Genomic DNA, 16,625 nt, shown 5'->3' with positions numbered 1-16,625 from the left:
TATTTAGAATAGCCCTTTCAATATTTCTTTTAGCATGGGTTTAGTGTTGCTAAACTCCTGCAGCTTTTTTTTTTGTCTGTGGAACTCTTTATTTCTCCTTCTATCCTCAAGGATAGCCTTGCTGGATAAAGGATCCTAGGCTGCATCTTTTTTTCATTCAGGGCTTTGAATATATCTTGCCACTCCCTTCTGGCCTGTAGTGTTTGTGTAGAGAAGTCAGCTGAGAGCCTTTTGGGGGTTCCCTTGTAACTTACTCTTTGCTTTTCTCTTGCTGCCTTTAGAATCATTTCTTTATCCTTGACTCTGGCCATCTTGATTATGATATGTCTTGGTGTGGGTCTATTTGGGTTCTTCCTGTTTGGGACCCTCTGAGCTTCCTGTACTTGGATATCTGATTCCTTCTTTAAGTTTGGGAAGTTTTCAGTCATGATTTCTTCAAAAACCTTTTCAATCCCCTTTGATCTTTCTTCTCCTTCTGGGACCCCTATTATGCGAAGATTGGGACGCTTTATATTATCCCATAGGTCCCTTATGCTATTTTCATTATTTTTTATTTGCTTCTCTTGTAGTTCTTCTGAATGGGTGCTTTCTATTGCCCTGTCTTCTAGATCACTAATTCGTTCCTCTGCATTATCTAGTCGGCTTTGCACAGCTATTAGATCATTCCTCATCTCTGTCAATGAGTTTACCCATTCTACTTGGCTCTTCTTTATAGCTTCAATTTCATTTTTGACATATTTTATATCTCTAAACACTATCTCTTTTAATTCCTTCAGCAATTCGATCACTCCTTTTTTGAAATCTTGATCTAGTAGGCTATCGATGTCTATTTCGTTGATCTTTCTTTCACGGGATTTCTCTTGTTCTTTTAATTGGGAAAGGTTTTTCTGCTTCTTCATCTTGCTCATACCTCTTTGGCATTGTGGTTTATGGAGTATCAGTTGTTTATTTTGGTCCTTAAGGATTTTATCTATCTGATGCCTATTTAGGAATAAAACTTAGGAAAAACAGAAAAAAAAAAAGAGAGAGAGAGAGAAAGAATTTTAAAAGAAGGGAGAAAGAGGGTTTGAAAACAGTGTATAATGAATAATAGAAGAGTGAGTTGAAGCAGAGTATTAATCGTGTTGAGATGTCCTTTTAAAATCTTTACAAAAAAGGGGGGGGGGGAGATGAACAGATGTATTTGAAACCTGTGTCTAATCAATAGCAGGACATCAAAACCCAAGAGAAATAGAAATGAATTAAGAAGTAAAGATTAAGAGAGTAATAGAAAATAGAACAGGTAAAAACAGATTTAAAAAAAAAAGGGGGGGGGGTGTTCGTGTTCTCCTGGAGTCTGTGTGCTTTTAATGTGAAGTCTTTCTGTCTTCGTCCTGTTTTGGAAGCTCAGCTTGCTGTTTTCAGAGGCCCTCCGTGGGCGCCCTCTTCTGTGCTGCTCCCAGCACCTGTCGGCAAGCAGATCGCGCCTCCTCCCAACACTGGGTCAGGTGCAGCTCTCCTCTGCTGTGGGCGGGCGGGTCGCTGCCCCTCTGGATGCCCCAGTCAGATGTTGCAGACTGGCCGGGTAGGAGGGCGGGTCGTGCCCCCTCCCAGCACCTCGGTCAGGGGCTGTGTTCCTGCCCGAAAGGCGGGGGGGGGGGGGCCGCTCTCGCTGTACCTGCGCCGCCGGTAGCTCTGCTGCTCTGTGTGGCTGCGCGCTCCGCCCTGGTCGGCACTCCGCGGGTGGGCTCAGTGAAGACCGAGGGACAGCCCTGTCCCTGCTCCGAGCCAAAACCCAGCTCCTTGTTTGTCTTTGTGGAGCAAGTTCTCTGAGGGACCAGGATGGAAGGATCCTATCTGCCCCGGGCTGCAGGCCAGTCTCAGTCTGGCCTTTGAGGCTGCTAAGCCCTTCCGTGTGGATGCAGGTTTCACCCCCGCCCCCGCCTGAGTGCTCAGCGCGGAGGATATGGCGACTGTGTCTGAGCCCCGCCTCTCTTCCCCTGAAAACTTTCCGCGGGTTTTCAGAGATGGGGGTGTGCACCCTTCCCCCGAGAGCACATCAACCGTGCTGTTTTATGGAGGGCCCAGGTTGTTCTGCCCTGTGCACCCACACCCACGGCGCGCAGCCCTTTGCGTTCCCCCGGGGCTGCCTCCGTGCAGCCACTTCCGTCCTCCGCCTGGCTTGTGCAGCCTGGCCCTGCCCGCCGCTGCCGGCCGCGTCTCAGGCTGGGTGTCGGGGGGACGCTCTATGCCCGTTTAATTTAGTTCTGTTAGTCAAGGGCTGCTCTGTACAGATCCGAGCCTCGGAGGCTCCCCCTCCGTCCCGCTGGCCTCTCAGTTGGAGAGGGGAGACCCAGCGAGCGAGCGCCAGTCCTCCTTTGCCCCTCCCTCCCCGTGGGACCCGTCCCGTGCTGCTTTGCCTTTTGTTCTTTCTTTTTTCCTTTTCTCCTGCCAGATTTTTTGGCGTCTTTATCTTTTGAAGAGGGCGATGTTCTGTCGGAGTTCCACAGGTGCTCTGGTTGGCTGAGTGGGTCTGTAGATGTGGGTCTTGGTGTATTTGTGGGAGAGGGTGACCTGCGAGCGTCCTTCTACTCCGCCATCTTCTCCGTCTCTCTTTAAGCTATATTTGAAGGCAGCAGTGAGGAAAGTGATAGGCCTACAAGTCAGTTCCACGTGGGCTCCAGGCTCTGTTTAGAGTTATTTGCTGTTAAGATTTGGGGTAAGTCATCTATCTTCTTCTGGTTTCTATTTCCCCATCTGAAAGACTATGGATAATGATCTCTATTTTATATAGAGAGGGGAGGGAAATTAGTGTATCTCTCTTTTCAAACAAAATTTGATTCAGATCACTGATAAGGGAAGAGGACAAAAACACAACTGCTCTGGAGATAACGAAAGAGAATGGCCTGGGTTCTATCCCCACCTGGGCAAAAACTTTCTCCAGGCAGCACACAGTGGACAACCTCGCTGGGTTCTGTGTGGGAAAATGGCACAGAGAGGTTACATGATTATTCCTGGTTCATTCCATGAGAGAGGAGAAGACCCAGAGATGGAAGACTTAAGTCCAAGTTACTCTCACCCCACTGCCCTATTTCTAATTCCACATTTTCTCAGGTCACAGTTTAGACTAATCTTTTAGAGTTTCTTTCTTTTGTTACATCTCTGGCTTCAAACGACCCCTCCCCATGTTTTCCCCTGACCTTCATTCAAACCCTATGAAGCCTCATATCCTTCTGTACTTCAAACTTCAAACACTTTGGGGACTTTTTTTTTTGTGAGTGGGGAAAGTTAAGTAATATAGATTTAACTTTTTTGTTTTGAGGTAATTATAGATGCTGATGGATTTGTGAAACTCTCAGTACAGAGAGATCTTATATACCCTTCACTTAGTTTCCCTCAAAGGCTGCATCTTTCATAACTATAGTACAGCATCAAATCAGGAAATTTACATGACTACAATGTGTGTGTATAGTTCTATACCACTGTATCACATGTAACCCCCACCACAATCAAAATACAGAATTATCTCATCACAGCAAAGACCTCCCTGATGCTACTACCTCTTTATGTTCACACCCACCCCCTCTCCTTCACCATCATATTATAATATACATCCAGAACTTACCACAATCTATTGGTGTTGACATTTACCAGTTAGAGTGTAGAAACACTTCTTCCTTTTTAAGTCCCTTCACCTCTCCATATATAATATAATTGTGTTAAATAGTTCCTCCACATGCATAAGAAACATCAGACACTGTTAAAATTTCTGCTTCAAAATCAAACATAATTTTGATAAAAAAGAGAAAAAGAAAAGTTTATTGTATTTACCCATATTTGTACTCTTTTCTGTTGTTTCTTTCTTTCTGATATTCCAAGAATGCTTCTTTTACTTTATTTTTTTCTGCTTCAAAAACTTCCGTTACCCACTCGTTTAGAGTTAAGTCTGCTGGTGACAAATACTCTTAGTTTTTTCTTTCTCTAGAATGTTTTGATTTCCCCCTTCATGCTACGAAGATATTTTTGCTGGATATAGCATTCTGGGTTAACAATTCTTTTCTTTCAGGATCTGAGAAACACTATGCCATTTCCTTCTGGCTTATTTCCTCTCACTGCTTTCAAGATTCTTTCTTTGCTCTTAGTTTTCAGAAGTTTGATTATGGTATTTCTTGGTATAGTTTTCCTTCAGTATTTCCTGTTTGAGGTTCACACAGTCTCTCAAATCTGCAGGTTTGTGTCTTTTGTCAAATTTGAGAAGATTCTCACCATTTAAAACACTTTTTTCAGTCCTCTCTTTCTCATCTTCTCCTGGAATTCCAATAACATGAATGTTAGCTTTATCATCCCATAGGTCCCTGAGGGCCTGTTCTTTTTTTTTTTTTTTTTTTTTTTCTATTTTTCTTCTCTGTTTAGAAAGGGTAACTTCTATTGTTACATCCTCACATTCATTGATTCTTTTCTCTTTTTTCCCCTGCACTCTGCTACTGTTCCCATCCTCAAGTGAGTGGTGGAAATCCAGATTCCTCATGTGGTCTGACATCATAGAGAGGAGAAAGGGAATCATTACTGATCAGCTGGAATGAAAGTCCCAGTTCCCTATTTTTTTCTGACACCACTGGTCAGGGGTTTGGAACAAAAATGGAAGCCTAGGCTCTCCACTCTGGTGAGGAAGAAAATGGGGCTGTAGGTTTTTTTGACAGTGCTTGGCTAGCATAGGCAACTATTGTCTCAAAGTCTTCCATCTTAGTAGGCTGCTCTTTTCCTGGTCCTTTGTTTAGCAAGAACAGGTTTATAGGAAGGTTTGGTTTTCGTCTGTGCGCATTGGCATTTCCAGGTTGCTGACTTCTCACACAACCATTTTGGCACCTATGAAGCAACAACAAAACCCAGGGTACTTATCCTGTATCATTTCTCAGGTCCTGAGAAATCTAACCAGTCTTCCCTCTTCTCTTCACCTTTCAGAGTCTTCTATGTTTGTTCCATAAATAATGCATATGATTTTTAGCTATACTTAGAGAAATAGGGAGAATTGCATCTACTCCATCTTGTTCCAGAACCAGACGTCTATAATATCTTGCCTTTTCTTTTTAATGCATATATATTTATTTTTGGAAACATGACTTTGTAGCATTGCATTAATGCCAATGTTCTTAAATTTAAAACTTGATTGAGAACAAAACAACTGCAAGGACCATTTTACAACTCCTAAATTAGTCAGTTTCCTTCAATGTCAATTCTTAACACTGTCCAGATTGCAGTAAAACTGACAGAGTGATAGATTGCAGTGAACTAATAGAGTGATAGTTTAATTTGATACAACATTTTTGAGAGCATATGAAGCATAAGCTTATAATAATTAACCAATCTGTCCCTTAGAAACTGATTCTAAAAATAATTTAATAAACCTAAATCTAAATAATAGTATCTACTTTAGAAAAAATATATAGAAAATCTAAATGTCCAGAAATAGGAATATGATACAGTAATTTTTGATACATAAAAATGGTGAAAAGCTCTCCAACTATGGTATAATGAACATTAAGAGAAGACATGAGAAATTGCTTTGATATAATGTTAAGTGAAAAGAATAGACTACAAATAGGCATATATATTTGATTCTTGCTGTGTAAAAATGTGCCCATGGAAGAAACAAACTAAAAAGGAAAATGTAAAATTAAAAGTCATTATTAGGTTTATTGCAGGGATAATGGATTAATTCACTTATTTACCAAATATTTTTGAGAACCTACTATATGCCAGGTACAGTTCTAGATGCTATGGATACAGAAGTGAATTTTAAAATGGCAAAACTTCCTGTTCTCATGGTGCTTACTTTCTAATAGAGGGAGAGGCTGCGAATAAAATAAATAATACATTATAGTCTGCTAGATGGAAGTAAGTGCTACATAGAAAAATAAAGATGGGAAGGAAGATAGGTTTATGAAGGGGGAGGGGATGTAATTTAGTTTTAAATATATGATTTACTTGTTTTACAAAATATTAATTCATCAATTTAGAAGTTTTCAAAAAACATTATTTTTGTAATAATAGTGTAAAGCAACCATTATTTCAGGAAAAAATCACTGATTTCAAAATTTTAGGTATCTTTTGACAAGAGTAAGCCTAAAGATTATCATTATATTAAGAATAATGGAGAATATGGAGAATATGAATCTATTGCTTATTTGTACATAACTATATCACTGCACTTAATTCAAAACAATATTATAATTCTTTGTTTACTTGCTATCTGTCACATTGGCTTGTATCTCTTTCTTCCATTTTTGTAGCTAAACTTCTGTCTATATTTATGGTCTCTATTTCATCACACTTTCTCAGTCCCCTAACTGGCTTGAATTTTCACCACATCACTGAAAGTGCACTCACCAAAGCATCTAATAATCTCCATGTTACTACAATCTTGAGCATTTAAAGAGTTGATCTTTGACCTCTCAGTAGCAGTAGGCAGTGTTAGCCACTCTCTCCTTTTGGAAAAGTCTCTTTCCTTGGTTCCATAACACCATGCTCTCTTGGTGTTCTTCCTACTCTCTGGCTTGTCCCTCTTATCCTCTTCTGTGAGTTTCTCATCTTCTACCTGACCTTTAAATGGGGATTTCTCAGAGCCCTGTCCTAATCTTCTCTCTTCACTCCAAACGACCTCCCTGGGGGATCACATGTGTTCCCACTGGTCTAATTATCAACTGTAGGCTACTAACTACTGAATCTACACCTCCATATTCATCTCCTGAGTTTCTTGTCAGGATACCCTATTGCCTACTTGACATCTCTGCTTGGATGTCTCCCAGGCACTTCTGGCTGAATAATTCCAAGAACAAGCTCATTATCTCCCCTACCAAAACAAATCTGAGAAAATTATCTCTTGTCATATCGTCCCTATCTTCAGGAAATTCCACCACATCCCTTCTGTTGCCCATTCCAGAAAACCCGGGAGTCATGTAGGATTCCCCCATCTCTTTTACCCTCCACATTTTGTCAATTACAAAGTCAAGTTTATTTAATCTTCTGTTAACCCTCAAATCTATCCACTTGCTTTCATCAGTACTGTTACCACTGTAATCCACCATCAAGCTAATGTATTGCAAAGACTCTATAAACAATTGTCTTCCTCTCCAAGATATTCTCTATTCAGCAACAAGACTAATCTTTCTAAAATACCAATCATGTCCTGCTCCAGGTTAATACTTTCAATTTCTTTATATTGCCCTCAGAATTAAATCCAACTCTTTACCTTGGTTTACAAGGCTCACCTCAATTTCACTCATTCCTACCTCTCCAGTCTTTCTCCTTAGAATTTCATTCTCCAATCACATTGGCTTTTGCTCATCAACGATGTAATGTTCTCTTTCAACATTTGGTCTTCAAACACATTCTATTACTTCTCGCATATCCCCATTCACTATGATCTAACTTTTATTCATCTTTCAGCATAAATAATATGACTAAGGAATGTCTCTTATCCTTGAAGAAGACTAAATCTTAAATGCTATATAGCATGCTGATTAGTTTCCATAGCATGATGAATTCCCCCTGTTGCAATAGTTACCATATTATCTAAAGTTACATATTTAGCGTCTAGCCCAGTAGACTGTGAGTGAGCTCTATGAGAACAGTAATCATATCTCTCTTGTTTAATTCCAATACCTTAACATAATTCCTGGTCCACTGTAACTACTCACTAAGCATTTAATGACATGCTGAAGGAAAGAAGAAAAGAAGAAAGAAAGGAAGGAAGGAACGGAAGGAAGGAATAATGTTCCTCCAGTCAGTCTTGGGTGAGTCAGAGGAATAGAAAAGTGTCAAAAAATTTATTGAATTAATAAGATCCTCAAGACTTTAAAAAGTATTTACACATCCATTTTACATGTATTTCTCGTAATAACTCTATGAAACGGTATTATTATGCACTTTTTACAATGAGGCTCATATAAGAGGTATCATGGCTCATCATGTTATATTTTCTATTTGGAATCCATTTCCTTAATTTTGTTCTTGTCCCATTCCCTCAAGGTCTAACTGAAATACCGCCTGCCTCCAAAGGTTCTCCCTTCCTCCCCACAGTCCTAATAGTATTGTTTTATTCTTCATCTCTAATCCATGGCACACTTTATATACCACCCTAATAGTTTCTAGTACAGTGCTACCTACATTGTACTTATTTATGTTTGTGTTTCACTTAAACCTCTAAAAAACAAAATTTTAAAGATATAATCCAAGTCAGATTCATATTTATCACCCCAGTACCTAGCACAAAGTTAGACGCTCAATAAAAATGTGTTAAATGAAAGCTACCCGTAAGATTTAGTTCAATCCCCTCAATCCACTATAATGGAGAAGTCAGTCAGAGAAGTTATTTCATATCTACCAAAGGCCACAGCTGCATGCCCCTTTCTCCCCTCTTCCCATGCATGGGATATGGCAGAACCAGTAACGGTGGACTCCTGAGGTCTCTGGCTAATGCCACCACTTACTAGCTGTGTAAATACCCTAGGCTTAGTTTCTGCGTAGGCAAGAGTACATATTATCTGCTGTTCCGTAATGCCAGTTTCTAGTGGGGTCTAGCACATAGCAATTTCAGCCTTTGACAATATTAAAAAAAATTAATGAGCTTTGGTGGCAAAAACTTGATGGTACAGAGTCCTAACAACCAACAATCCTTAGAAGTCTAATATGTAAACAGAATTAGAGTGAACTAAAATAGGCAGAATACTCCTGAATCTTCCAACTTCTCAATTTTGCTGCTAGGTATGCTGACTCCATCTCCTCAAAGCACAGCAGCCTTGAGTGGCCATATATTTATTTGCATAATGGCTTTTTAGTTGCTTTTTTTTTTTTTTTTTTTTTTTTTTTGCTTTTTTGCTCATTTGCTTTCTATAACTAATTCATTACCAGACCTATGCTAAGGCGTGAAGGCATCTTTGTTTGGAATCAGTTACAGCTCCCTATGACAGGTGAAGAAGAATGTTTATTTCACCTTGAAAATGGGAAGAAAGGTTTTTTTTTTTTCCCAATTAGGCATACATTCCATCCAGGAAATTTAGAGTTTTTAATGTTTGTCACGAGGTGAGAATATTTCCAAGGCCTATTTGTAATATTAAAGGAGGTAAAGTCCCTAGACAAGAAAAGGATCAGCTACTTCTCCTTTTGTTGTGGTGGTTGCCCTGGTATTGAGGAAACTAAAATTAGGGAGACACTAGAGCAGATAGTCTAATATTGAAATCTGTACGGCATTTGTCAGCGTTGAGTCGGGACATTGTTTAGAATCCTAAATTGTGGAATTCCATAAGACCAGTAAAACCTAATAATGTAAGAGTCAAACAGTCACATGCACTTCTTTATGTTACCCTGGGAACATTTAGGATAATGCTTACTGGAAGATAGGTTCTAGTACCGGTAATTCACACACGGAGTGGAAGAAAGTCTTAGGTAGAAAGCACCAAAGGGTCAGAAAGAATCTTCAGAACAAACCAGTAGAAAGGACAGTAACAATTATGACCTGTGGAGATCAGTTAATAAAATTCCAAAGTGAAAGTTGCCTTTGGGAGCAGATCATTTCTGTCATATTCATACTTCATCCCCAGTATCTAGAATAGAGCATGGTACATTAAGAAGCTCAATAAAGTCCTAATAAGTAAAGAAATAGCCAAGTGTCTGGCTTGAGGAAAGGGGAGTGTGAAAGAAGTTCACATGAAATACATTTCATCCAAGGTTTGAGGATAGTAAAGTGAAAAAGAGGAGAGATTAGACATATCAGCAACTTGATTTAGTCTGGTACCTTGTGCCTTACTGGTTTCAACTGTAACAAACTTGGTTCTGAAACTTTAAACTCTTTCAGACCATCAGGGAAGCCCAATCTGGATAATGGATACTGCTGAGAGCCTACCAACATTGGATAAGAACACTAACTTAATTCAAAGGCATTATAACATATTAATATTTCAAAATCTTGTCAGGAGTCCTGACAGAGAGAATAGTTCATGAAAAAACAAACCCAACAAAATGAAATAACTAAGGTGTAAGGATTTTCAAAAGCACACACAAAGAGAAGACTCCAGAAGTGAACACTTGGGGAAATGAAATGGTGATTATTGTTGCAACGTCCTAAGATCCCCAACACAGAGCCTGGTAAAGGAAGTACAATGTTATTTTAAGGCCCTTGTGAGCAAATGAACAGTGATGTCCTTTGCTGGCAAGATTTGAAGTACGCATCTACACATATGTCTGTTACAGAGAGAAATGCTCTGTTATTATCCACTCAGGCTGAATTCAGAGACTCAAAGCAAAGGCCTACTCCTTGCTCAGCTCCCATTGTCAAAAGGAAATTGAGGAACAGCAGTATGGTTAACTTGATGCAGTAAAGTTAAAAAAAAAAAAAAAAGCCCAGGAAGATATTTTTATCTTTCAATAAACAGTTTTGATTATCATCATCAAATGCCTACATTTTTACAAACCTGAGCTTTTCAGCCCAGCATTTATAGAAAATTGCCAAGTATCAGTTGTAGATAAATGCACAATTCAATATTTATGAATTGCTAGCTATCTATAAATATAGACATTTGGAGATGATCTTCTCACTAGTTATTAAAATTTGAATAGGAATCAAAGTTAGAATAATATTAACAATCCCTTGCATTTGTATTGTGTTCTACATAGTACTATTAATAATAGATGACATTTATTGAGCACTTAGCAAGTGCCAGGCACTTTACATGTAAATTCTCATCATGAATTCAGTTCGGTTCAATAAGCATTCATTTAACACCTACTGTGTGATAGATGAATAACACTGGTTTCTGTTTTTAAAAACTCTGTTACATCCATTTTGATACATTCAGTCAGTGTTTATTGAATGAATAAATGAATGGATAGATGAATAAGTTAATTGCTTTGAATGTCAGTGTGGGTTAATAAAAATAACACAAGCTCCTCCGTTTACTATATGGTCATGAGAAGGTACTTAACCTCTCCTAGGCTCAATTTCTTTATCTGTAACACAGGAATATTTAAAATCTCCCTTGCAACATGTTGTGAGACTAGTGACAGCAACTGTAAAACACCTGACAAAGAATCGGCTTTCTCTGTAAGTGAGAGTAGTTATTATTAAAATTATCATTGTCATTATCATCATCATCATCATCATTACTATTATTAATTATCATTGTTACTATTATTAATCGTATCCAACTTTCCTCATCCTTGTCACCATAGCAATGGGACAAATAGAACTTTAACATCCAAAATAACCACATAACATCTATACAAAGACACCACAACAAACAAGCAAAGCAAGGGAAATCTACTAAACTGTAGTTCTCAATGTCCTCCTATGTTATTGTACAATATATATGCTCAGGCTAGAAAAAAAGAGACCAGAATCAACTTTAATCATGCTTCCAAAGATATCATGATAAAAGGCAAACAGGACAGAAAGTTTATCAAATAACAAACTGTACCTTCCCTCATAATAGAATGTTAGTGACTCCAAACATGGGACTATGCCCCCTATTCCAACATTCTCAAAGAGCAGTACCTAGAACCCAGACAACGGCCGTCCAGACTCATCTAACTCTTCTTAGTGCCAGTGAGGCTAAGCCCTAGCCATACAGCAGAGAAACTTGGGTCAAAATCTACAACCAGAAAGAGGCCCCATTATGTGGGTCACTTACCATTTTGGTCTGCTAGTAGATTTCACCATAGGGGCCATCCCATCTCTATAAAGACTTTTGGTTTTGCTGAAGTTAACAATGTTGAAAATGACTCTCTGAAAAAGAAAGAGGGAAAAGTTTATCAGAAGACTATGCTACTGAAGTTGCCATTTCCTGATTACTAGGACTGGAAATAATAAGCAGGGTTAAAGGGAGCCATATGGATTAGCTGCTAACACAGAGAGGATAAATGGTGCCCACAGAAATTCAGTGTGTTTCTGCTATCTCAGCATAGTGGTTAAGAACACACTCTGGAATCTGGAAGTCTGCGTTTTAATCTCACTCAACCATTCTTAAATTGTGTGACCTTGCCAAGCTACTAAACTTTTCTGTGCCTCAGTTTCCTTATCTGAAAAGTGGGGATAATGATGGTATGTAGGGTTGCTGATGAGAATTAAATAAATTAATGCACGTATAGTATTTGAAACCATGCTTGGTGCATCGTGAATGCTATATAAGTTTTAATTAATATTTATAATTGTGAAAAAAATAATTGCGCCCTCTCTCTAGGCTGACCTAGAATTTTCATGGAAATGAATATTATCATTAGAGTGACAATAGTGCATTTGAAGTTCAACAAAACTAAAGAAAATAACTGAGTTCAAAATTGAAATTTAAAAATTCTGCAACTGCTCGGCACTCTTTTGACTAAAACTAGAGGATATATGTCTGCTCCCCATTTGTTATCCTCTGCTAGGGGCCAAGGGTACTGGGCTCAACCCTGATCTCAGCATCAATTTATAGGAGCACAGACACTTGGGTAATTCCTTTCCCTCTCTGGGATGTAAAACTGGGGAGTGGGGTGTTTTCAATGACTAAAATACTTCCAGAGGGGTAGTACAGTTAAAAAAGATCAGGCCTTTGTTTTAATAAACAACTTTGTCACAAGTAGGGAGGAGAGATGGAGAAAGAAAAGAGAACTGGAGTTAAAAGACATTAAATGACCACTGAAATAGTCCAAAGGAGAGAGGATGAGAACCAGGGAAAAGGCAGCCTATATTCTTGACTACTGTCAAGAGAAAATTAAAAGCTTTCAAGAGGTTACCATAGGCTAGCTTTTCTATCCAGAGGAAGTGCAAGAGGAAAGAAGCATCAAAATTGATTTATTAGTTCATATGAACAAATATTTACTGTGTGAGAGATATTAATGTAAAAGTGCCAGAAATTTTATATACTTTTTAAATTTTTAAAAATATTCTCTTATAATTGTAATAAAAATATTAACATCTCCATTTTACAGATGCGGAAATTAAGGCTCAGAGATGTTAACTAACTTGTAGAAAGTCATGTAATTAATAGGAGAATTGATACTGGATCCAAGGGATAAAAAAGTTAAGTAAGACCTCCAAGATTTCTACCCTTGAGATACTCACTAAGGTTCCAAAATTCCCTAACTCTAAGCAAGTCTGTTTTCCAAAATGAGGGCAAAAGTAAACATAAATATAGTGGCAATTTTTCAAGCCTTTAAAATTTTGTTTTTCTTTAAAAAGAGAAAATCAAAACCGCTTCCTCTGGCCTCATGTTTGGACTACCATAAAATGTTTTGTTATATAAAATAAGCTCTTAGGAATAATGCATGTTTTCCTTTCTCCTCAGAGACTTAGCCACTGACCCCATCTCCAGGCATTTCAGTTTCAGACCTCCCTTCTGTCACTAAATTAAGTCATCAAGAATCTCCAAAGCTCTTCCATTATTAATAACCTGGACCTGCCTGTTGTCAGTTCAATTATTTCTCCCAGGGTCTTGGCTACTGTCTGATTTAAGAAAATCAATATCAAGGGAACAAATGGCCTTTGAACCTCACAGGGCTTAATCCCCCTTTTTTCTTCTGGGATTCCAGGTGCCAGATCCATTTCCAGTGAACCTGGAAGCCACACTGTGCTTTCAAGATCTAGATTAATGCTAAATGCAGGGGAAAATCTAATGTGGAAATAATGTACGTATGTGAATCTGTAATGAAGAAATGAAAAAATGGACTATTTATTGATCTTTAATATCCTACTATGTGCCAGAAATTTTCCCAGGTGTTTAAAATGATCTATATTATTTAACTTCTCCATTCATAAGCAAATGTTGTTTATTTTAGCCCAATTTTAGACAAGAGGAAACTGAAGCTAATAAAAACTAACTGGCTTGCCCTCTGACCACCAAATCCCAGAACTACTAACTGATAGAGCTAGAACTTAAATCTTAGGTGTTCTGACAATAAAGATCATACTTTCTCATGACACCACATGCAAAAAGAACACCATCTTTTACTATTCCCCACCCTGTGCATTTTTTTAATGTTTATCTAGCCTGTTTAGCAATGCAGCATGTGGTTATGAGAACCAAAGATATTTGGAAGTAAGCAGTACAGGAAATCTTGGCTTTCCATATTTTATGATTAATTGTTAGCTATTTACTCAAAATACATCAGAAGAAACTACATCCATGAGGTAACTGTAACATCAACAACTATAATAATAACTAACAACTTCTGAGAATTTCTATGCATCATATTCTAAGTTAAGTATTCATTATTTCAGTGTTTTGTGCATTCAAATTACCTGGCTGTATATTAGAATCACCCAGGTAGCTTTTAAAAATTATTGATGCTTGGGCCTCATCCCAATCTAATATCTCATGCATTATCTCATTTGTTTTGTGAATAATAAACTTTTTGAGACAGGGACTATTTATTACCTCTTATTTATGGATGAAGCAAGTGGTATTGAGATTAAGTAAATGAAAAGTACATAACTAGTAAGCAGCAGACCTAGAATTTTACCACGCCCATTGACTCAAGAAAATAAGATCATGGACTTTCCAGACATAACACCTGAGACTAAAATTCAGTTTCCCACTAGTTCTGTGAGCACAGGCAAGATGATTATTGTTTTTGGTTATTGATTTAAACAATCAATCTGGAATTGAGATGATAATACAATCCTAACAAAGCTGTTGTGAGGATCTGTGAAATTACATAAGTAATCACCTGGCATACTGCACCTAGCCAAGATAAGGTATTCAATATTTACTGAGCTTTCCTCCCTTATCTTCAATGAAAACAGATCTTTTATTTACTAAAATTTCATATCTTCCTTCCTTTCTTCATTCCTACCATTATTTCTTTCTGTCTCTTTTTATATTAAAAAATTTTAATCCAATCTGTTTCAGTAATACGGTACTCTCGATCAGAGCTTTGCAATTGTGACCTGCAGCACAGGCTCTCGAGGTAGCCATGTGCGAGGCATGGAGCTGTGCCCATCCTGACTAAGGGGCATTATGCTATGGAGGAGTATGAGCTCCCTTCCAGATGTAGGCGAAGGAGTGGACCAATGTTGCTAATGGTGTAGTGAGGAGTCTGCATGCAGTCCCAGACAGTGGCCTTGATTCTCTGTCTTCCCATATATCCAATACTTTTGTCCAATCATTAGTAAACTTCCCACTTAATGATGTCCAAGCTAAACCCAAGGACTATTCTAAATAGGTTTGCGCATTCTGCAAATTAAAGGGTCATCATTATTTTAAAATATTTCTTTCTCTTAAATCATTTAACAAGAAATTTGATTAGATTTTAAAGTCATTGGATTTTCACAAGAAATTTCAACATTGCACTTATGAGTGAAAGGAGAATTGTTATATGCCTTAAATATAATTTCATATGGATTAAATATTGAACATTTTAAAAGATTTCATCACTTTATTGTGTGAACAGTTTCACATTAATGGCTGACTATTAAGAATTTGAAGAGATCATCATTGAAATTGATCAGGAATTGCATGTAATTCACTTCAGAAATCAAAACCTCACATAAAAATGGAATGTTCACAGACAAAAAACTTAAGTGTTTCAGTTAAAAAACTGAAGATTAAAAAACAAACTTAGCATTTGATATCCTCTGTGTATTTTTTGTTCTACTCTTAAATTATGTGTTATTTTTTTCACTAAGCTTCGTATGGTCATCCTTCAAATATTCCCCAGGTACTCCAACATTCTGCATAGATATCATCTTCCCTATGTGCATAAATATTATTTTCTCTGTGTGCCTAAGTATAAAAATGGTTGGAGAATACTGTTCTGGATAACCTTCTGCAAATTCCTAGAAACCACAGGAATATTTAAGAACATTCTTTACATGAAGAACTCCTAGTAAATAAAAAGAAATCCACAGATGCCAGAAAAATATAGAGGTGCAAAAGGCAGCTATTGGTCTTGGTATCTAAGAACTTAGATTTTGACATCCATGCAAAGATAGCAAATGAGGCCTTGAATTTGCATGAGACAGGATGTTTGAAATGTGATACCTTCACGTATCTAGGACCCTCAAAATGACAACAGTATTAGTGAAACAGTGGTCTAGAAAGAAATCATTCATTAGCAGTGGGAGATGACAAAGAAGCATATTTACCTATTCCTGGATTTTGGGAGGAAAAAATAATTTTTAAACATGGGTGAGAACATTTTTAGGTTTAGGTTTGAATTTATACTACTAGCTTGGTCTTAAAACACAGGTCAAGCATTTATAATAAATTTTGTTACAGGCAGATATCCCTGGGGAACCTGGTAAAAACAATAAAAAATTGCTTTGAATGCACATATTTTCAGCACAGGTACATAGGATTTCCATAAATAAAGTCTTGTAGAGATCAAATTTTCACATAAATTAACAAAACACATAAGAAAACAATCCACACTAAAAGTGAGAATCAGCCAGAGAAATAAATAACTGAATTAGACCACAAAGAAGTTCAAGTCAAAAACTATCTGGTGAACTATAAAGAAAGCATTTTTAAAATGACTAAAAAATTAAAAGAATGTTTCAAACACACGAGAACAGAACAAAACAAAATAAATATTTTAAAGGCCAGAAATAGTCTCTAAAAAAAAAGAGCTTTTAGATATAGTAAAAAAAAAAAAAAAAAAAAAAATTTAAACTT

At 37.6% G+C, this 16,625-nt stretch overlaps 1 protein-coding gene across 1 annotated transcript in view; it reads right to left on the bottom strand.

Moving 5' to 3' along the window:
* Positions 1–16,625, bottom strand: part of AGBL4 (AGBL carboxypeptidase 4) — a 1,124,520-nt gene that overhangs the window by 630,689 nt on the left and 477,206 nt on the right. The window contains exon 4 of the mRNA XM_074376517.1: positions 11,664–11,758. Within this exon, the coding sequence (XP_074232618.1) occupies positions 11,664–11,758 (95 nt within the window). The remainder of the gene's footprint in view (positions 1–11,663; positions 11,759–16,625) is intronic.

Source organism: Camelus bactrianus, chromosome 13, assembly GCF_048773025.1.
Source record: "Camelus bactrianus isolate YW-2024 breed Bactrian camel chromosome 13, ASM4877302v1, whole genome shotgun sequence".
In the NCBI taxonomy this organism is placed as follows: Eukaryota; Metazoa; Chordata; class Mammalia; order Artiodactyla; family Camelidae; genus Camelus; species Camelus bactrianus.
The sequence above is the reverse complement of the archived record's forward strand: the minus strand, read 5'-3'. Positions and strand labels throughout refer to the sequence as shown.